General features: G+C 36.8%; 1 protein-coding gene across 3 annotated transcripts in view; it reads left to right on the top strand.

Moving 5' to 3' along the window:
• Nucleotides 1-22570, top strand: part of MBTD1 (mbt domain containing 1) — a 67873-nt gene that overhangs the window by 41056 nt on the left and 4247 nt on the right. For all 3 annotated transcript variants that reach the window (XM_010842855.1, XM_010842854.1, XM_010842853.1), the window contains exons 8-17: nucleotides 3632-3749; nucleotides 6798-6932; nucleotides 7218-7306; nucleotides 7511-7745; nucleotides 8339-8394; nucleotides 8732-8836; nucleotides 13180-13327; nucleotides 14292-14374; nucleotides 14650-14884; nucleotides 15383-15460. In XM_010842855.1, coding sequence (XP_010841157.1) covers nucleotides 3632-3749; nucleotides 6798-6932; nucleotides 7218-7306; nucleotides 7511-7745; nucleotides 8339-8394; nucleotides 8732-8836; nucleotides 13180-13327; nucleotides 14292-14374; nucleotides 14650-14884; nucleotides 15383-15460 — 1282 coding nt within the window. The remainder of the gene's footprint in view (nucleotides 1-3631; nucleotides 3750-6797; nucleotides 6933-7217; nucleotides 7307-7510; nucleotides 7746-8338; nucleotides 8395-8731; nucleotides 8837-13179; nucleotides 13328-14291; nucleotides 14375-14649; nucleotides 14885-15382; nucleotides 15461-22570) is intronic.

Raw genomic sequence — 22570 nt, 5'->3', positions numbered from 1 at the left:
ATTATAGTGACTTCTCTTGTTGAAGAGCAGCTAAGCTCAAGAGCGCACTAGCTTCAGTAGTCATGGCACATGCCTGCTTAGTTACACCACGGCTAGGGTTTCCAGACCAAGGTTTGAACCCACGTCCTCTGCATTGGCAGGTGGATTCTTAACCATTGGACCATGAGGGAAGTCCAGCATTCCCTCATTCTTAATCTGATTTTCACCCCAAGCATCCCATTTTCTCTTTTTACTTTCCTTGTACTCCCATCCCCCTGCTATTGTGCGTGCATGCTAAGTCACCTCAGTTGTATCCAACTCTTTGTGACCCTATGCATGGTAGCCCTCCAGGCTCCTCTGTCCATGGGATTCTCCAGGCAAGAATATTGGAGTGGGTTGCCATGCCCTTCTCCAGGGGATCATCCCCACTCAGGGATCGAACCCCCGTCTCCTAGGTCTCCTGCATTGGCAGGTCGATTCTTTACGACTAGCACCACTTGGAAAGCCCTCCCGCTATGACCCAACCCCAAAAGTAGGTCCTGTTATCAAATCAAAAGGTGAGTGGACTTTCTGGAGAAAGAGGGAACTGTTTTATTTTTCTGTTCCTACTTTCTGTCAATTCCAACAAATGACATTTAGGACTTCGAATTCTTTTCTAGTCAATTTCCTATAATGCTTTTTCCCCTTTTGCCCATATAATAGTTTATCTTTCTCTCCTAGTTGTCACCATATGCCTATTAGTCAAAGTATTTTAATGGTGGCTTTTTGTATATTTGGAATATCGTTAGTAGGATCAATAATAGTTACCAGTGTACAACTTCAGGGCTAACTTCTGCCTGCTTGAATTCTATTACTACTGAAGAATGTGATTATCAAAAGTTACAGGTTTTCAGCTCTGTGGAGGGAAATCTGTATTTCTCCCGCAAAGCATCATGTGTGTAATGTGTCAGTCTTCTGAGAGTCTAAATACTAGCCATCTGGGCTATTGGACTATCTGGAAATGTTCTTAATGTACAGAAAAAGTAAGAATCCCATCCAGTTACTTTCTTATGGACAGTCAGGTGGAGGTTATCATACATTTGTGTTGGGGAGCCCTCAGCATTTGGATTTGGCCATGACCTGCAGGACCTGATGACAGCTTACCTTGCAGGGAAGGAGAGTCGCTCCCAGATAGCCCTCACGAGTGGCCCTGGAGCAGGAAGTGATGAAGCAGATCTTCCTGGTTTGGGAGGAACCTGAGGTGGACCTCTCGTCCTGAGTCTGGAAGGTAAATTTGTTGTTACCTGTAAATGATGGTTCTGCTAGTCCATGCTATGCCAATCCAGACTTTCAGAGGTATCCCTCCTGCCAGCAAGAGAAGACAGATGACTTGGCTGAAGATGGCTCTCGAGCCCTGGGTCATTTAGTCTTCCACACTTAAGAATATCCATTTTAAACAAAAGGGCAGCTGTATCTTTAAAATTCCTTTATTATTTCAACACATTGAGCACATACTATGCAGTGACGATTGTGCTCTTTTTTGTTATTGTTTTTGTTCATTTTTTTTCTTAGAGTGAACCATATGGATTGGTTTAAGAGGGCCTAGCAGAACCACAACCTTACAGGCAAGAACAAATGTCACTTTCTGCTACTTTCTCCTATACCAATCCAGACTGTAGGGACGAAAACATAACATCCCCCAACCAAAGTGAGCGTTAACTTTATTTTCTAAGTGAGCAAGCATATTGATACTTGTTTTTTTAATAAAATGTGACTAAAAGTTATTTTCTCCAAACAACTGTTAAAAGACTTAAAAAAAAAAAAGTCATTGTCACACCTAACTCAAAAGGGAGTCCTATATGCCAAATTCTTTTAGCAGTGTGCTCATCTTTACACATAGCTTGTCAGCATAACCACGCGTCTTCCTCCTTAATGAAAAATAAAGCCCATTTCATAAGACTTGGCAGCCAAACAAAGAGGAATGGATATCCTACCTTAATTTAATGCATACGTCCACTACATCTGTCCGCTGAAATTGGTTTATCCTCACAGAAATTAATACATGGTCTTTGTGTTAATATATGGTAGCTTAATCTGTTACCTATCTTCCTTCCAGCCTCTCCTTTTCTGATCATATCTGCTGGCAATAGGGATGGCCCTACAGTCTAGAATGATATAGGGGGAGATAGCAGAACCTGAAGAGTCCATTCTTTCCATTTAAAAATAGCAGAAAGAGGTAGTCATAATGGATGTATTATTTTTTGTACAGCTCAGGAAGATAGTTATGTGTATCCTTCCAGAATTAGAAATACTTGAGATAGGCCACTGTATCCAAGTGATTGAAGTATATTCTTTGCTTGCTACTTAAAGAAATAGCCATAAGTTGATTCTGTGTTTGGTTTCTAGACTTATCCTAGTTCAGTATTATTTGACATTTTCTTCCTGTCCTTCAGAAATTCCTTAAGCTATTGAGAGCATACGGGTTGAGTACTGTTTTAAGCTAACCCCCTTTTGGGTTAGCGACTACCCAAGATGAGCAGCCTTGCATGGAAGACATTTGTCCAGTGTTCAGATGGACTAGTTCGCGTGACTCTTGGATATCTTTGTGTTTAATCATCTTTTAGCTTCGAAGCTATTTTGTCTTTTCCTGATTTGTTCGTGTTATCAAGTCTTTTACATCCTTACCTAATACTTCTTGTGATCAGGGTTCTGAATTGTATTTAATGAGGAGCTGATTATCAAGGGCCACAAAGACTGTTTGGTATTATCAGCATTTAAATTCCTAAATTCATTTTGGTTTTAATTAGCCAAATTAATTAGCTAAATTCCAAATAATGGTAAACTGCCTCAAATTTAAGGATTAAAATGTAATGGAAATTGTAATTTGGAAACACACTAAATGTTGGCAAATCCCTTCATGATATTCATTTAATTAGTTTTCTAAGTCCCCATCTTAACCATTTGTGTGGAGGCTGATTACTACCAGATCTAACATTGAAAGTTTTCTTTGTTTATTGTAATTCCTGCGTGAGAAATTTTGAAATAATAAATCATTTAACAATTTACCATGTACGATTCTCCAAAATCTCTTTAACTTCATCATATTAACAACTTTATCTGGTGCTTTTGCCACACGTCTGTTGTAACAGACTATATTTCTGTTCTGCGAACTTAACTGAAGTTGAAAATACAGATAACTAAGTTTTGTTTCTCTGTGTTATTGGAAACCACATGGCTGATTGGAATTCTTTCTTTCTACTCTTTAGCCAGATCTTTTAAAATTAGAGGTTAAGGTAAAGTACATTCATTCAGTTCATGATAAAATAATGAATTGTTAAGTCAGCTTTTTCCTGTGAAACCTAATATCAAGTGTGTAATTTGGCAAAAATTGCTCTCAAGTCTTATATTTGAGCACTATTGAATTTTGAACTGGATATGGATCAGTTCTAGTATATGTGAATTCTCTTCATCTTGAGCTTGTCCCTGACACTGGCTTTTTCTAAATAGAATTCTGTGATGCAAGGGATAACAATTATGTTTCTAGAAAAAAAGAATGAATTAAATGGTATTTTTAGTTTAATGTTACCATGATTGAATAATAGTGCTTAATTTTGAACCATGTATTTTGGACTTTATTTAATAAGATGATAATTTAATAATTTTTATATGACAGGCACCTATGGGGACCTGCTGGGGTGATATCTCAGAAAATGTGAGAGTAGAAGTTCCCAATACAGACTGCAGCCTACCTACCAAAGTCTTCTGGATCGCTGGAATAGTAAAATTAGCAGGTGAAAAACATGCATAATTCACTTTTAAAAATCACTTGTATTTGTAATTTGTAAGAAAGCATATTTGTAAATTTTCAAGTATTGCCAAATAAGTATGATATAGGGCAAAGGTTAGCAAACTTTTTTCTATTAAAAAAAAACAACAGTAAATATTTTCAGCTTTGTGAGCAAAGCAATCTCTGTCACAACCATTTAACTCTACTATCATAGCATAGGAGCAGCCAAAGCAACACATAAATGAATAGGCATGGCTGTGTTCTAATAAAACTTTGTTTATGGGCACTAAAATTTGAGTTTCCTATAATTGTTACATATCATAAAATATTACCTCTAATTTTTTTTCAACCATTTAAAAATGTAAAAACTATTCTGGATGACAGTAGGCCAAATCTGTGGGCCCTATAGTTTCCTCAACCTCTGATACAGGGAAATATTTCGGAAAGTAACAAAAAGTACTAAAAAAAGTTATATGGTCCATAATATCAGAAGTAAATTAATGATGAAAATTTCATCTATTTTGGGTACTACATTTTCTTCAGTCCCACCTCTTCCATGTATCCCAGCCCTTTTTACATTGTTGTCTGTGAAGTAAATGTGTTAGGTATCTACTATGTTAGACCCTGTGGGCAGGTGATGTGCAAACTTAAAAGATTTCTTTTTTTGGTGAGTTTACATCTGCTAAATATTGAATACATTTTATGACAAGGTGCTTAGTAAGTGGTATAGTAGGATACTGTGATACTTCAGAGGAGGAGCAGCCGCTTAGATAATAAAAGGTATCCTGAGATTACTGGAAGAGGCATCTTACTCATCCTACTCTTTCTAGTCTTATCTCCAGCCATCTTCCCAAAAATGCCCTGCCTGTTCCACCCTGTGTACTGCTGATAGACTTAATTTACCTAAAAATGACCTCAATTCCATTTTTCTGTCTTTAGTGGCTTCTTTGTCCTTAAAGGATCAGGATGGTCACCATTTACAGCTATTGTTAAGTTTCACTGTACACCACTGAACAGATTTTTTTATTGTTCCCCGACATAAATGATCTGTTCTGCTGAGATTAGTTTTCCTTCTCTCTCATACAGCATATTCTATGTCACCTTCATTCCTTTACTCACTCACTCACCTTATTTAACCCAGTACAGTTCCTACCTTTTCCATGAAACATTTCCCCAGCTTATGTAAGTAAAAAAGTGAAAGTGTTAGTCGCTCAGTCCTGTCTGACTCTCTGGAATTCCGTGGACTGTAGTCTGCCAGGCTCCTCTGTCTGTGGAATTCTCCAGGCAAGAATAGTGGAGTGGGTAGCCATTCCCTTCTCCTGGGGATCTTACTGACCCAGGGATCAAATCTTGCATTGCAGTCAGATTCTTTACCATCTGAACCACCAGGGAAGCCCCCAGCTATATAGACATTCTCTAAATGCCTGTATTATTCCCTGTACCTTGTTTAAAACAGCAATATATATTTTTTGCTTGATGTGTAAATCACTTGCATATAAATGGCTCTAAAGATCAATGCATTTAGTACTCAAGAATTATTTCTGTCTTCCATCTCTGGTTTCATACTTCTGCTATATCTAATTGCAACATGTATCTCATTTTAAGTCACTTTTATGACTTTTTAGAAGTGAGCCTGTTGTTGATCATGAACCCAGAACTTAGAAACAGCAAGTCATGAGTTGTTCTGTGAATTACTGAATTTTGAAACTAAAAGTTTAATGCTATAAATTTTCAAAACCTAAGTATTAACACATGAAAATGCTAACTAAACCTAGCTCCTAGCCTGAAATACAAGTTTATTGGGCATTTTTTATTCCACTAAAGACCTTAACTTTTTAATGTTATCAAGATAAGGTTTACTAAAAGTAATAAACAATGAAAATACTTTCTCATATAACTTTTATTTCACTGAGAGAAAAATATTTTAAATAAGCAAAGAAACAAACACTTTGTCAAAGACAAGCTTGAAGAGATGACAGAGCTGGTTATGGGTGACTGTACGTACATCAGAGGGTTTCTTTGAGGAAATGATATTTGATACTCTTATTTTCTTTACATTGTATGTATTTAATAAAAGTTTGTCTATTTAAATATTAAAAAGATAAGGTTTATTAAATTATAAACGGTATATATCATACACTATTTGTTCTTTCCAGGAAGTAAGTCTTCCCATTTGTTTAGTGCATACGTGCCCAGTCACTCAGCCCTGTCTAACTCTTTGTGACCCCATGGACTGCAAGCCACCCAAGCTTCTCTGTCCATGGAATTTTCCAAGAGAGAATAATGGAGAGGATTACCATTTCCTACTCCAGGGGATCTTCCTGACCCAGGATCGAACCCGAGTCTCCTGTATCTCCTGTGCTGGCAGGCAGGTTCTTTACCGCTGTACCACTTGGGAAGACCCTGTTTGTTTAGTACATGTAGATTTTAAGTGATTTCACATATCTTTATTTGTGTTCATTGAACTTTTTTACTTGGCGTTTTTGAATCTTATTTCCAAATCAACAAGACAAAAAAATTTAAACTCTTAAAGTAGCCACATGCAAATTATCTGGAAATAATTTGGTCACCTGATCACTTGGAGAAAGCAGTGTCTTTGAAATGTACTTTAACTGGATTTCTGTGACTTAACAAGGTTATATTAACTTACCACAATACTCTTTATTTCCAAAACTATGCATCCTAGTAGAACTTTCTCACTCCTCTTTTCTAGAATTGAAGAAACTATGGGTAAAATTGAAATATATTCAGAGAAATAGGCCGTGCTCTGAAAACAGTTAAACTAATTCCATTGTTCAAATCGTTCTCAAAGTTTCATCCATATAGCACTAGTGTAAGCACCTCTAGGAACTTCTTAGAAATACAGTTTCTAAGACTCACCCAAGATCTGCTAAATGATTTCTGGGGTATGAGGCCCAGCCGTCTTGTCTGTTCACAAGCTCTGCACCTGTTGCAGATGTTCACTGACATTTGATACTCACTACCAGCAGCTGTATTCTGTTTTATTTCATTTGATTTTCTTATTATGTGGTGACTGCTTTGTTGGTTTCAGGTTATAATGCCCTCTTAAGATATGAAGGATTTGAAAATGACTCTGGTCTGGACTTCTGGTACAGTATATGTGGTTCTGATATCCATCCAGTTGGTTGGTGTGCTGCAAGTGGAAAACCTCTTGTCCCTCCTAGAAGTGAGTAACTTCTCTACCCTTACTGTATTTTAAGTATCTGAACTTTAATGCAGTTTCACAATTAGTAACATTACAGTGACAAGTGACATAAAAATTAAAATAATTTTTTTATTTCAGGTAACTTATTTGCTAGCAAGACATACTTGTTTTCTCTATTTTTGTTATTCTTCTTAAGAATTTTAACTGCAGGGAAATTTGTTACTTTTTTTTTTTTTTTTAAGCAAATAGCTTTTGAAGCAGTTATCTTCTTTGCTAAAATATAACTGGTTATTTCTTTTTTTTTAGCTATTCAGCATAAGTATACAAACTGGAAAGCTTTTCTAGTGAAACGACTTACTGGTGCCAAAACTCTGCCTCCTGATTTCTCACAAAAGGTAAAGACAAGATCTTAGAAAGGACTCAAGTGGCAAATGAGAACTCTAAAAAATGGAGTAACTTCAAAGCTTTTTAAATAATTGTTTCAATTAGTGAGTCAAATGACCTATGTTAACTATTGAGTGCACTAGATATTTTTATAGTAGAATACTAATTTGTAGACCTTTGTCATGAATTCTCAAAAGTTCTGCTTTTCTTTCAAGGTTTCAGAGAGCATGCAGTATCCTTTCAAACCTTGCATGAGAGTAGAGGTGGTTGACAAGAGGCATTTGTGTCGAACACGAGTGGCAGTGGTGGAGAGTGTCATTGGAGGAAGATTAAGACTAGTATATGAAGAGAGTGAAGATAGAACAGACGACTTCTGGTGCCATATGCACAGCCCATTAATCCATCATATTGGTTGGTCTCGAAGCATAGGCCATCGATTCAAAAGATCTGGTAAGCACCTGTCACAAGAATTCCTGTTGAAAATAATGTTGAGGCTAAATTGTACTCCTTGGGTATTTTTCTCCGCAGAATAGCAAAAATCAAAATCAGTTGTGTTGGGCTGCTTATTCTACCTTAATTAGGGAAGGTTCACACCAGAAAATTAAATGTCCTAACCAATTCCTTTATATTCCTTCCACTTATGCTCAAGTTAAAAATAAAGCCCTTTCGGTCACAACTACATTTGTTTTCTTACACTTTTTTATCCAGCCCATTTGAAAGAAGATAGCCTTTCCCTTTCCATTCAGTGTTAGTAGAAATACCAAAATTAAATGTGGTTAGACTTAATACTAAACACTTTAAAACATACTTTTATCCCTAACTAGGGAATTCCCAGCATTCTAATTGGCTAAATGTACTTAATAGCACATGTACTCTAAAGAGATAGAGACTTTTAAAGAATATTATTCACTGGAATGTAGAAGGCACATATTTTTGCCATGTTTTAGAGTATACGTACCTTGTGAGTTTGAAACCTTCAAAAAAACGTGGTTTTTGGTCTTCTCATAAATGCTGACAGATTAGTATGTAACTTTTCCTTGTAGATATTACAAAGAAACAGGATGGACATTTTGATACACCACCACATTTATTTGCTAAGGTAAGAAGTTTTTATAAGAACCCTCATTTGTAAATTATGTTTGAAAGAGGGTTGTGGGTTTTTTCCTAATATTATAGAAATCACAATTACATATATTCACCTAAAAGGATTAAGACCTTGTAATCCATATGTGTCACAACTATTGATTATAATTATTCTTAAATTCTATTTGCCTGAATTCTCTCTATTCCGTAATGGAAGTTTGAGTTATAATATTAGGTAGGTAGGAGAAGGTACTTGGTATTTTCATCTTGTAAACTTTTTCAAATTGGTATTATTTTAATTATTAAACTGATAACACCTGTAACAATAGATGTGCTTTCATGTAATTCTGTAGGTAAAAGAAGTAGACCAGAGTGGGGAATGGTTCAAGGAAGGAATGAAATTGGAAGCTATAGACCCATTAAATCTTTCCACAATATGTGTTGCGACCATTAGAAAGGTAAGAGAATAGGTTTTAAAATACAGAAATGAAGTTATAGGAACTAGTTTTAAAGTACTGGGCTTCCCTGGTGGCTAACTGGTAAAGAATCTGCCTGCCAGTGCAGGAGACATGGGTTCTATTCCTAGGCTGGGAAGATCCCCTGGAGAAGGAAATGGCAACCCACTCCAGTATTCTTGCCTGGGAAATCCCATCGACAGAGGACCCTGGCGGGCTACAGTTCATGGGGTTGCAAAAAAGTAGGAAGTAGGACAGGACATAGCAACTAAGCAACAACAAATAGGAGAAGGAGGCCCCTAACGTTCATTTTGACCTAAAATGTGTGCATCTGTGTCTTCACTGGGGAGAATGTCAGTAGTAATTGCAAGATAAATTTGAGTTCTCTTACCAGAGGTTTTCTTTGTATATATCTTATTATCAAGATTGTTATCTTGAGTCTGCTACTTTTATTTTATGGAAGTATATCCTAAGTTAAAAGAAGAATATTTATTTAAGTTACTTCCTAGTCAAAACTTGTCCAATACAAAATTGTAACAATGCTAGTTTATCCTCAGTTTCCTGTGTTTCCTTTTTGTGCTTTTTCCCTCCATTGGTAGTACTTTATTGCTTCTTTTCTCTTTTTCCTCTCTTCTTAAACTGTTTTTACAAGAAGATGTAGAAGAGTGGTTCTCAATTGTTAGTAGGCATTGAAATCTCCTGGAGAACTTTAAAAAATAATAATAATACTATTGACTAAGCCTCTTCTCCAACCCCGCACTCCCATTCTGATTTAATCAGTCTTAGAATTGGCATTTTTTTTAAGGTCCCCAGGTGATTCTGAAGTACAATCAGGGTTAAGACCTATTGATCCAGAATACACTTACATAAAGGTGTAATTAAATTGTGACTTGCATTTCAACACAGTTTAATCCTTAAAGTGAATGTTGTTCATCATGTCTTTGCAACCCCATGGACTATAGAGTCCATGGAATTCTCCAGGCCAGAATACTGGAGTGGGTAGCCTTTCCCTTCTCCGGGGGATCTTCCCAACCGAGGGATTGAACCCAGGTCTCCTGCATTGCAGGCGGACTTTTTAACAGCTGAGCCACAAAGGAAGTCCTTTAAGCCTTAAGCCAAAAGAATTAAAAAGTTATGTTGGCTGCCATGTCCTGTACACTTGTGTTCAAGGTCACACAGCTAAACCAGACTGACTCTAAACCCTTATTCTTCCTTTTGACCTGACTAGGAATCCAGACTACCTGTTGGTATTTAAAACATAGATTCCCATGACCTACTCTAGACCTGCTCAATCAGAATCATAAGAAAGACTACCCAGATATTTGTATTTGTTTAAAAAAAAAAATAATTAAAAAGTTCTCAAGATGTAACTCTTGACAGCCAGATTTGGAAATCAGCACCATCGTGTCATGCTCTGTGTGAAAGGAAAATAAGTGTCCAGTGAGTAGAATATTAAGCTTCACTCAGAAAATACTTAAAATGAATTCTTGCAGTGCTAGGTTGGTTTGGACTCTATAAAGCTTACAGTCTTGTAGAACAAGATAAGATGTAGGAAAATATGTTTTAATGTACAAGATCAACTATGATTCAAGAATGGTACAAGTACTGTTGAAATTCAGATAAAGAAGCATCTTCTCAGAGGAATCAGGAGAAGCTTTGTGGAAGAGAAGACATTTGAAAACTTCATTTTGAAGGATGGGAAAAACTGGGCCGAGAAGAGATTCAGGAGGAAACTGTGCCATGGAAAGAGAATATGCACAGAAGCACCAAGAGTGAAAGGCACAGGCCACGCTTAGGAAATGGCGAAAGGCTCACACACAGGTCACGTCAGACAGGTTGCTTTGAATATTCTGGGCCAGACTTTTTGTTTATAAGGAACAGAAACCCCCTCAAATGGGCTTTAGAAAAGTCACTCTGAGGATTCAGTGGGCACGTTCATAGACGTAGAAGGCCCCAGGGATGAAACCTGGAAAGGCATAAGCTTAGCGCTGTCCTCTGCCTCTACGGGCCTCTTTGTTCCATCTCTGCTCTGTGTCTGTGCCACTCTTCTTTCATTCTCTCTCTCTCCTGGTGTCCTGCGTATTCAGCCTCCATATGGTAGCCCCTCACCCTTCTGTTGGGCTTCCCCGGTACCTCAGATGGTAAAGAATCTCCTTGCAATTGTGGGATACCTAGATTCGATCCTTAGTCTGGGAAGATCCCCTGGAGAAGGGCATGGTAACCCACTCCAGTATTCTTGCCTGGAGAATCCCATGGACGGAGGAGCTTGGAGGGCTACAGTCCATGGTGTAACAAAGAGTCAGAAACTACTGAGCAACTTTCACTTCATTCACCCTTCTGTATCACTGCCTTTCAGTGCCAGCTCCAACCCATGGCTTGACTGTTATCTCTCTGTATGTTAATTCTAATTACAGAGAAAATCTGAACAACTGAGCCCAGCTTTTTGCGTGGTACTCTGAAGGTGGGATACGAGCCCCTGATTCACTAAGCTGTGTTCAAAAGGGAAAAACGAATCCTGTATGAGTGGAGGTAGTCCTTTCTAGAGGTCTCAGAGTTCTTAAGGTTAAAGAGAAAATCAGTATATATATATCCAATATAGTAGAAATAACTAAAAAAAAAGAAAGAAAGAACTAGGAGAACAGAACCTGCAAGTAGACAAAAAGGTGATGTGAAATTAATTTGTGCAGTCTTTAGTGCTTGGTCACGTTGAGTTTTCTTTAGTGAACAGGTTAAGCTGGTAAAGCTTTCTGGCATGAACAGAGTACATAGCAAAGGAAAGTTTTAACTGTGTAAGAGGGGAAATGTACATAGGGAAGGCTGAAAGTGATAATATTAAGCAACATAGTGGAGAGAGAGTTAATGGCTAGGATAAAGGGACTGAATGTTTAGGGGGAGTTGTGGGGACCCAGCAATTGATTGCCCTTGAAAGGAGCTGGAGAAAGAGTTGTTGGTTTGATGCCCTGTACTAACTCTCAGAGAATATATTCAGCATGCAGGTAAAATGCAGGCCTGAGACACTAGGAGGGTGAAAAACTCATGATAAAACTTGAGAAATTGTTGGCATAAAAGTCAACCATTGAAGAGTGAATGCCATCATGAAAACAAAAGAAAAGGGCTAAAATCAGAAACAAGAGTTGAAGGTGAAAGGGTGGTTGCCAAAAAAAATGTGAAGCAATGAACACAGAGGTGAGAAGATGGATCAGTAGACTATAATGTAATGAGAATCTGGGAATAAATGCTTCAAAAAATTGAGAAGTCAGCTGGTATGGGATATTGTAAAGGAGGGTGAAGTGTTGGGAAAAAGACACTGGATTTGACAAACTAGAAGATCGCTGCTTCCCGGATAGCTCAGCTCTTAAAGAATCTGCCTACAATGTAGGAAACCCCGGTTCGATTCCTGGGTCAGGAAATTCTCCTGGAGAAGCGATAAGCTACCCACTCTAGTATTCTTGGGCTTCCCTGGTGGCTCAGACGGTAAGGAATCTGCCTGCAATGTGGGAGACCTGGGTTCAATCCCTGGGTTGGGAAGATCTCCTGGAGGGGACCATGGCAACCCAATTCAGTATTCTTGTCTGGAGGATCCCCATGGACAGAGGAGCCTGGCAGGCTACAGTCCATGGGGTTGCAAAAAGTCGGACACGACTGAGTGATATAACTTGAATTGGGTCTCTGGGTGAAGAGTATTTAGGAATTTGTTGTACTCTATATATACCTTTTTTTAAGTGTGAACTGTTTCAAAATAAAATACTTTTAATATAACGGGAGTTGGGAGACATGGAGAGGTTTGTCTTGAGAGGCAAAGGAAGGACTACTACTTAGAGCAGTCTGACGTGCACAGGATGGACTGTGAGGTCCCTCTCGTAGTTTCTGTCATGGAGGAGCACAGTTATCCAGAGCATGAAAGCGGTAAAGTTGGAGCTTGAGGAACATGGAAAAAGTTTAGAAAAACTCCACTATGTGAAAATCAGAAGGATATAAGTAGAGTTCCTACTGAATAAGATTTAAAGCTTAGCCAAGACTAGATAGTTGAATTGTAAAAGAGCACTCAGCCCCCCGTTTGATGCCACAGAAGAAAACAGCCTTGGCCATCGTCAGGAGTATGTTTTCCTTAGACCTCTACAATTACTTCTCTGTAACCATGCTTTTATTTCTGGCACACAGTAGAATTTATACAGATTTGTTTTTCATTATAATTTCAGTTATTTAAGAGAGTTCAATAAACATTTCTCACTTTCACGAGATCTTTATGTAATAGATTTTGCATTCTTTTAGAATGTCACTTAAAGGATCATTTTTATAATAGTGGTACCTAATTTTAAATAGTTGCAATTCTCTTAATTTAAAAGGTGCTGGCTGATGGATTCCTGATGATAGGGATCGATGGCTCAGAAGCAGCAGATGGATCTGACTGGTTCTGTTATCATGCAACCTCCCCTTCTATTTTCCCTGTTGGTTTCTGTGAAATTAACATGATTGAACTCACTCCACCCAGAGGTACTTTTTTCTAATATATACCTGGGTATTCATCCTTGTTTTCTTTTTACATGGTACCTGTTTACACTGTTTACCACAGCCCTAGATTTCTTTTTTATTTTTAGCCCTAGATTATTTGCTGTATGAAAATATAATATGTATATATAAACATGTGTGTTACATATTTATATATTTATATCAAGAGCTGTGGGGTGTCTGAAAACATAAAGACCTGTAACCTAGCTAGCTTTAATAAATTGATGTAGAATTTTTCCTGAGCATTTGTACATTTTATAATAAGAATTGGTATTCTTATCCCTGTTGAGATGATGATGTAGGCTCAAAGGGCTATCACATACATAAACTTTTTTTAAAAAATAGACTTTAGCCTTTGAGAGAAAGCAAGTTTTCATGTTTAGATTACTGTATGAGGAAGCTCCCTGGCATTCCAGTTGTTAGGACTTGGAGGTTTCACTGTCAGGGCCCTGGGTTCAATCCCTGGTTAGGAAATTAAGATCTCCCAAGGCAGGTGATATTACCAAAAAAAAATAAAAATTACCGTATGACTTTTTAAAAATGATACCCTTAAATAGTTCATATGGCTTAACCAGTGACTTTCCTAATTTCAATATCTGAGCCTTGGATTTTTCTCTTAAGGAGAAAAGCCAAAACAGAAGACTGTAAAAACAGTATTTGCCCAGCCACTGTTCTTTCTTACAAAGAAAGAAAAATATTACTGAAAAATATTAAATGTTAGACTATTCTAAGCCTAGGATTGAAAAGCAAAAGTCTAGTTCTTATAGGATATGTGGGTGCACCTGTTTCTGTCTAGAAAAACAGGAAGAGCCATATAACAGGGAGGAATTATTGTACTCTGCAGCATTAGCTCATGAGATTGTAATGTGTACTGAATTACTTTATATCTGCATTTTTATATTACACTAATTTTAAATGAACTTCTAGTTAAACTAGTTGTGTTTTCCAGGTTACACAAAGCTTCCTTTTAAATGGTTTGACTACCTCAGGGAAACTGGCTCCATTGCAGCACCAGTAAAACTGTTTAATAAGGTAAATTTAAATAAACACATACATATTAGTTAAACAGTGTAGGTATTTCCTTTACATAGGAGTTGAAATTTGTTTCCAAACTTTGTTTCATTATTAGGAATGAATGCAGTTCCTAACTAGTTCTTACATGCTTCACCTTCATATGTTTCAGTAAAGGGTTTTTTTGGTCTAAATTGTTAATTGGTTATGTTACCTCTCTTTTTTTCTTTCCTAGTGATGATGGAGTTACACATTCTTCTTTTCACCAGTGTTAATGTTTTGCTTCTCCATGTTAGGATGTTCCAAATCACGGATTTCGTGTCGGAATGAAATTAGAAGCAGTGGACCTCATGGAGCCACGATTAATATGTGTAGCCACAGTAACTCGAATTATTCATCGTCTCTTGAGGATACATTTTGATGGATGGGAAGAAGAATATGATCAGTGGGTAGACTGTGAGTCCCCTGACCTCTATCCTGTAGGGTGGTGTCAATTAACTGGATATCAACTACAGCCTCCAGCATCACAGTGTAAGTTGGTATAAGAAAAGGTGTCCTTTTGTAAAAATCAGCAATTCTCCAAGGATTGTCATACATAAATCATCTTGTGAGCTTACAGGACCAGAATATACCTGTGTCTGATTGGTTGCCAGGTAAGATCTTACCTGATAAGACTCAACCATGATATCACAGAATCAGACCATGTGTGCCATGGCAGTGTGAACTCAATAGTCAGTTGCTTAATGACTATAGCACAACATTAAGAACACCCACCGAATTAAATTAGACTTCCTTTAGTGAGTTTAAAGTTACAGGCTAAAATTTATTAACATATACAAAGCGCTTATTGAATAAATAATGAAATCTGTCTGGTGTTGAGGTTCATGGTTTTGCAGGAACAAGTACCCTTATTTTCGAAACATTGTGTACTTTTATAAACATCATGGTCTTGGTAAAGGTAGTTCATCTGAGTTGTATCGAGAGTTGTAAGAAATTATCTGATAACCAATTTTCTTCTTTATTTTTCAGCATCAAGAGAAAGCCAGTCAGGTTCATCAAAACAAAAGAAAAAGACTAAGTCCCAGCAATACAAAGGACATAAGAAAAGTGGGTCACCACATGGTGTTTATATACATTTCCTAACTTGTTAACCAACTGGGGTCTTGGTATCCTTGCACAGAAATGGTATCCCTTGTGAGAGCTGATAACTGTGCATCCTGTATTATGCTTAAAGGTGCAGTATGCCATAAAAGGCAGACTTTTTAAAAATAAGCACTTGTCTTTGATTGACAGGAGAAGTTATTACCACAATATTTAATAGATGGTAAAGAGTAGAGTCTATGAATGATTCTTGGAGTAATAGGTAAACCTGAAAATTAGTCCTTTTTAAAAAATTTTTTATTAAAAATAAAAACAGGTGTTTGGTGCTTACAATAGACTTGGAGACTAAAAAACCTATCCTTCTAAACCAAAAAAACTCTTTCTAAAATGATACTTAAATTCAAGTTAAAAAAATAAAAGAAAAATGAAATTAAAATTGATAGCTAATGAAATCAAGCTTAAGAAAATCTTAATATGCTTTCTGACAGTATTTTATCTTCCAATGAATGATAACTGGCATTAATAGCCAGAATAATATAAAATATATTGATAGCTCTGATTCTTTTAAAATCTTTCCCCCTCCATCTTAGAAAGCTATAGATTTTTTTCTCTTTGTGAAACTTGTCATGGAATATTTCATCCTAAGATAAAGTTATTTTGTTTTTCATTTTTTTCCTGGGGACTTATAGCAGCCACTGCAGCGTGCTTAGTTTCTTCCTACATGAAACCCAAGTCGGTCTCACTATAGTGCTAACCGTCAAGACCTATCTCTTACCGTCTTTTATATTGTAGACGTAAGCCTCTGTAGACCCAGAATTATTTTGCTTATTGGCTGCTTACCATGGTTGATATTTACCTAAAAGAACTCCAGAGAACATTGCCAAACCAGGCAGATTAAAATGATTTCCAGTTTATCAGAAACTGATTAGCAAGAAGTCATGTGGTAACTTCATGTCAGTGGACTAACCACAGCAGGTGTGATCATTGAGCTTTCTCTAAGACTGAATTAGTACAGGCTGCTTTGGCCTGTCTTTACATTTAATTGGACAAGAATTTGAGATTTCAGAATTTTCTTTGCAATGTGTTGAATTTAAGAATGTTTTTTACTACTCAGTGACTTTATGACATTTTTTAGAACAAACTTCTGAGCATTGTATACACAGTTCACATACCTCTCTCAGTGTGACTCTTACTGGGTTTGTTATAGTTTATGGGGTTTAATCATTTTGAATTAATAGGCTAGGGACATGGGAAGAAATATGAAATTAATGAAGTGATAATATCAGTGTCCCAATTTTTAGTGACATTTAATAATGTGTGTCAGTAAACTTAATGTCCCATTTAGTGACATCATCAGATTTCTGGATTAGCTGAAAAAATGAATTTAAACCTAGAACATATTATTTAATATTTTAATAGCTCTTAATATTGCGACATCATCTCTAATGCCTTTAAATTGTCTTTTGGACATAGAAAAGAAAAAACTATGGACTCACAGTCCCTTATTAGAAATCCTAGAGATCAAATGCACTTTGGAATTAAGAATTCTGGGGGTTTTTTTGAAAGAAGTACAGTGTGTGTAGCATATATTATGTAACACCCCTTGCAGACTCTGCAGCACTTTGAAGCAGAATATATATAAATAGTAACATTTAATGGGCCAAATAAAGATTATTATAAATAGTATCACCAAGTGAGGTCTGATTTTGTTGCCCAAAAAAAACTTTGAATTTCGGAATTCAGGATAAGGAATTGTAGTCATGTGTGAATGAAAAGCATTCTTCATTTTAAGATACTGTCTATTCCTTTTTTTTTTTTCACATTACTCAGCAAATAGTTTATTAGAAATTTCAAAATAAGAAAGAACCTGGGGTTCAGGAACCTTGAGTCATCCATTGCATGCAGATTTTTATCAGTCAGACACAAAACCTTTTGTTTTTAAGTTTATCTACAGATTATTATATCCTGGCTCTGTCATTTCATATTATGACTCTGGTCTTTCTACAACCTAAAATCATCTACTGGTTATGTTCTTTGGTAGGGCTTATTTTTTACAAAAATAATTGATTGACTTCATTGTTCTAGCCTGTTTTTTAATTAGCTGTGTTCATGCTGTAAAGGGGTAACTATTAACTAGTGCTTTCGAACAATATGAAGAATGTTCTGTCAAGAGGATCATATAGACTGTTGTATACATACGATCTGTCCAATCTGAAAAGTGTTTTTTCCCTCAAAGTTTAATAATTCTAGAGCAGGAAATCAGCACTCATTTCTGTACCATCTTCAGGGGCTGTTGTAAGTAGTAGAGAATTGAAGATTCTCCTCGCATTTTTACCTCCCAAGTGTGTAGTGCATTTAGACTTTTTCATCTAAATGAATGCTACAGGTGATTTTGGTTTGAGAGTTGAATGTGTACTCATAGGAACTTGATTTCCAGATCATTTTACATATTAATACTGTCTGACTTAGATTTGTCTTTTAGTTCTGATTTTGCAAAGCAAATTTCTGATTGTTCTTTCCTGAGTTATGTTAACTCTGGAATAAAACAGATATAACTTATAATCACAAAGATCTGTAAGTATCCTTCCATTTTTAACCAGATAAATGCGGTATGCTTGATTGTTCAGTCTTTGCAAAGCTTAGAGTGTTTTTTTGTTGGTGGTGAAAGTATTGTAAAAGTCTTTGAAGGCTTATGTGTGCTAATGAAACTATAACCAAAGGCTGTTTCAAAAGAAATTAAATTGCTTAAGATCTTGCAGGCCACGAATCTTTAAATTTTAGAACTGCTTTTCAGAGTAAGAATTTTTTTCTAAAAGAGTGAATTATAAACCAAAAGTTAGGGAAACATATTTCATACCAGTAAAATTCTGCCATTTGTATAATTCATTAATTAAGCTGTTTGATTTCTCCCTGAAGGACAGTGTTTGGGCTTATATGGGCACAGTGAAATACCTACAAGTAGGGCTTTAAAATTCTCTCTGCCTTGGATTTTCAGTCCCCCTCAAACTAAAATTTTACTTGAAAGTAGTTAGCCAGCTGGCTGTGCTCCACACTCAGTGCTCTCTGTCATTCATTTTGCTTTGATTTGTTTTAAATTGACCACAGAGTCAAGAACCAGGATTACTAGACTCAGAGAGACTAGAAATATCTCCCCTATCATCCACTCCCCAACACACACACACACATACACACACACACACCCTTGTTTCTCACACACATCCTTGTTTTCAAAAATACGAACCTTGCATAGTTGGTTCTCTTTTCACAGTATCCTCTGCAATACAACCTTTCCTAGTTATGATACACTTTTCTTCCCACGCATGTAAGTAAAAGCTTACTTTAGTTTAACTTGATATTTAGAGAGGAAGATGCCAGTTGGGAAGAAGCCTGTCAGTTTGTCAAGCCTGCCCATGACAGGTGGGGTGCGGAGGAGCTTCTCTGGTGACGAAGAGTTGACTCCTCCTCCATATCGAACCCTTCCAGCACAGACAGCCCTGGAGGCCTTCCCACCTCCCCGCACTAGCCAAGAGTTCAGTCCCAGCCTCAAAACAGGTAATTAGTCACATCAACACTTCAGGTACTGCAGAGGGTCAAAGTCTGGGTTAGGGTGGTGGGAGACAAAGCATGGTCTCGCATGGCAGATGCTGACTCATCAAATTTTTCTTTATCTTTCAACTAAAAAATTCATTTCCACTAGTCCTTGGTAGTTACTTCACTAAAATGAATAATCAGGAAAGGACTTTTATTTTGTTATAAGCCACTTATGAGCTTCACATTCAGGTAAAGCTGTAATTTCAGCTTACGGAATTTGTGAGATAGCTTGTACTATTTCATGGTTTTGTTAAAATGGTTGAACATTTTGCATTGCAGAGTTCTGTGTGACTTGACTTCAGGGAGAAATATGCAATAAGGGATCAGTATGACTAATCAGATCCAAAAATGAGGCTTTCTTCTTCATAGCATTCCATTAGCATCTCATTCAATAAACATGTGTTTTGTATTCCTGTGTAATTTTGGTTCTGGTAGTAACATTTACCACAATCTTAGTTGAATAACATGAATTTGGAAATAAAATACCTGTGTAATTTTGGTATTGCATTTGAGTGAAATTTATTTCTGTATGAACATGAAATATGTACAGTGATTAATGTTTAATTCAAGTTGAATTGGTTAGGATAAGCTGGTAGAGTAAGGAAGACTGCCCTTTGTCCTTGCTGAGAACAAACATGTTACCATAGAATGTCAGAGGATCTTCACTTGCATATGATCAATCTTAGACGTGAGTACAGATCAGATAGCATCAAAGTGGTATCTAATTTGGCATATATTCTGCCATGTGTCCTACCTATTGCTTGTAAACTACATTTTTTCATCTAATTTTTGTTCTTTAAAAAGCCTTGCATTCTTTCAAATCCCTGTTGAAAACCCTGATGAGACTTAGTGTCTAGCTCTGTTTTCTTCTTATTACTGTTTGCACCTGAAGTTGTCATCAGCCTTTTTTTTTTTCTTTTCTTTTTTTTCATTTAAGGATGTGTTCTTTAGCTTTTGCCTTCTTAAACAGTATATTAGGTGATCTTTATCCTTCCCAGTCTGTTTCTCTGAAGATCACTCTCATATCTTTATATCTAGAAAAGATTACAGTACCTCTTTTGTATAAGAAATGGATTAGGACTGCTACTTTCAGATATCAAGAGCATTTCAAAAAAAAGAGCATTTCAGCTCCTTGTTTGTCTTTTTTAACTTTTTTTTCCTCTTGTACTTGTTATTATGAAAGTCTTTTATAACTTAATTAACTGTAGATATTGTGAACTCTGGATATATTCGATTTTTACTGCGTTTTAGATGTTTTGTTTTGTTTTATGCATTAGACTGATTTTGAAGGTGTATGTCACATTTTGTGAGAGAACTTGACTTTTAGGATTGGTAAAACCGAGGAACTTGGAGTAGACATACAGGGTAGAGCTCACAAGGCCTCCTGATGACTTCCTTTCCTCTAGACTTTATCATGTGTGTCTTCTGAGCTGGGGGCACATTTGCGGGACTTTTGTGTGATTTTACTCTGGTGAAACTGTGTAGGGACTGTGTCGCTGGCCTAACTATAGTTGGTTTAGCTTTTGCAAGAGTTTACTATTTATGGACTTCTAACTAGAAAAGTGTGATTTCTGTTTATGTCCTGAAATGTTAGTGATTAGAGTCAGCAAGGTAACTTCCTTTTAAAAACAGAGCCAAGAAAATGCATTTGTGTAGAAAGTGACATTAGCCACAGGGTCTATTGTATTTCATCCATTATTCATTCACAATAAGGCCTGTAAAGAAAAAAAGAAAAAATGATGAGTGTGAAGATACCAGACAGGCTTTATTTTAGGTTCCATGAAAACTCTGAAACTTTAGATAAAACATCCCACATCTCAGTGAATGTTTCATGTTTATCTTGAGTTATGTTTTTTAGAACATTGTTTCCATATATTAACGTGAGTAGAAGCATAATCCAGAACTTTGTTGTTAATAATAAATGCAAATAGTTTCAGGATGTGCTTTAGAATCTCAGTTTAATTTTCTTACATTAAAAAAAAAAAGCAAAAACATCCATTTGAATGGAACATATTTGGTCTTGAAGCACAGTAATTATTTTCTCATTCATTTAGCCATCTGATCATCATATAACAAGATATTGTTTTAATCAACCTTTTATTGTGGGTACTGCACCTTTAATGAAATTTGTTTTTTTTTTCCCTTTTCCATGTGTTTATTTTCATGTCCAAATGTCCTTAGCAATTAATGCATGTTGGTTTGATTTGAAGGATACTGTTCTGTGTTTGATATCCTCCATAAAAGCATTTTTTTATATTAAGTAATTTTTAAATGATTTTTTAAAGAAAGCAAGCAGTCAGTCGTGTTTGCTTTACCTTTTAACAGTCTGATTGGTATGTGTTTCGCTATTATTATAGAAATAGTGTATTCACTTTTCTGTCTTTGGACTTAAATTTTTTAACACCATTACCAAAGCAAAATAAAATGCATTAGCATATCTCAGAAGATTATGCTTGTTTTTACTTTCTTCCGTATTTTTTAAAGATTATATATTTATTCTTGGCTGCGCGGTGTCTTCATTGCTGTACAGGCTTTTCTCTTGTGGCGAACAGGGGCTCCTCTCCTGTGGTGCACAGACTTACTGAGGTGGCTGCTCTTATTGTGGAGCACCGGCTCCAGTAATTGCAGCACATGGGCTCAGTAGCTGTGTCTCCTGGCTCTAGAGCACGTGCTCAGTAGTTGTGGCACACAGGCTTAGTGCCCACAGCATATGGAATCTTCCCAGACCAGAGATCGAACCTGTGTCTTCTGCATTGGCAGGTGGATTTCTACCACTGTGCCACCCGAGAAATGCAGAAGATTATTCTTTAAATTACCAAATAAGATGTCAAAGACCCTTGTTTTTGAAACTAATATTTTATAACTGAAATCAAGACACAGAGTGTTTTTCTATCATTATTTTGACTTTAAAAGTAGCCCTTTTAGGGAATTCCCTGGTGTACAGTGGATAAGAACCCCCTGCCAAAGTAGGGAATGTGGTTTCACATGCCACAGAGCAGCTAAGCCCATGTCCCACAGCTCCTGAAGCCGGCGCACGTAGAGCCCATGCTCTGCAACAGAAGCCACCACGATGAGAAGCCCACGCACCGCAACAAAGACTAGCCCCCGCAAGCCCAAACCAGAGGAAGCCTGTGTGCAGCAATGGAGACCCAGTGCAATCCAAAAAAATTAATCTTTTTTAAAGTAAGAAAGTAATTTTTCTTCACAGAGTTCTAATAGGAAGTAGCGGGTGGGCTTCAGGGCAAGTATTTAGGGCAATCTGAAGTTACTGGCAAATTGTGTTGAGGGTAACTTAAGAGATGTTTATAAAAGAAGATAGGAAAATCTGAGAATTAAACTGCCTAAACTTTTGCCTAAGGCCGGTGTCGGGACGAGCAAGAAAAAAATTTTTCTTTCTCTTCTTGCTTGTCCATGCATTAGAAGGAGCCCTCCTGCCACTAAAAATGCTGACTAGCATGACTTCAGTGGCTACCAAGAAACCTAAACCCCACTGAAAATAATGGAAACTGGAAAACATTTGTCTAT

Source organism: Bison bison, unplaced genomic scaffold (genome assembly GCF_000754665.1).
Source record: "Bison bison bison isolate TAMUID 2011002044 unplaced genomic scaffold, Bison_UMD1.0 scf7180017864180, whole genome shotgun sequence".
Lineage (NCBI taxonomy): Eukaryota > Metazoa > Chordata > Mammalia > Artiodactyla > Bovidae > Bison > Bison bison.
Note: the sequence above shows the minus strand (reverse complement) of the source record. Positions and strands in the feature narration are given on the sequence as shown.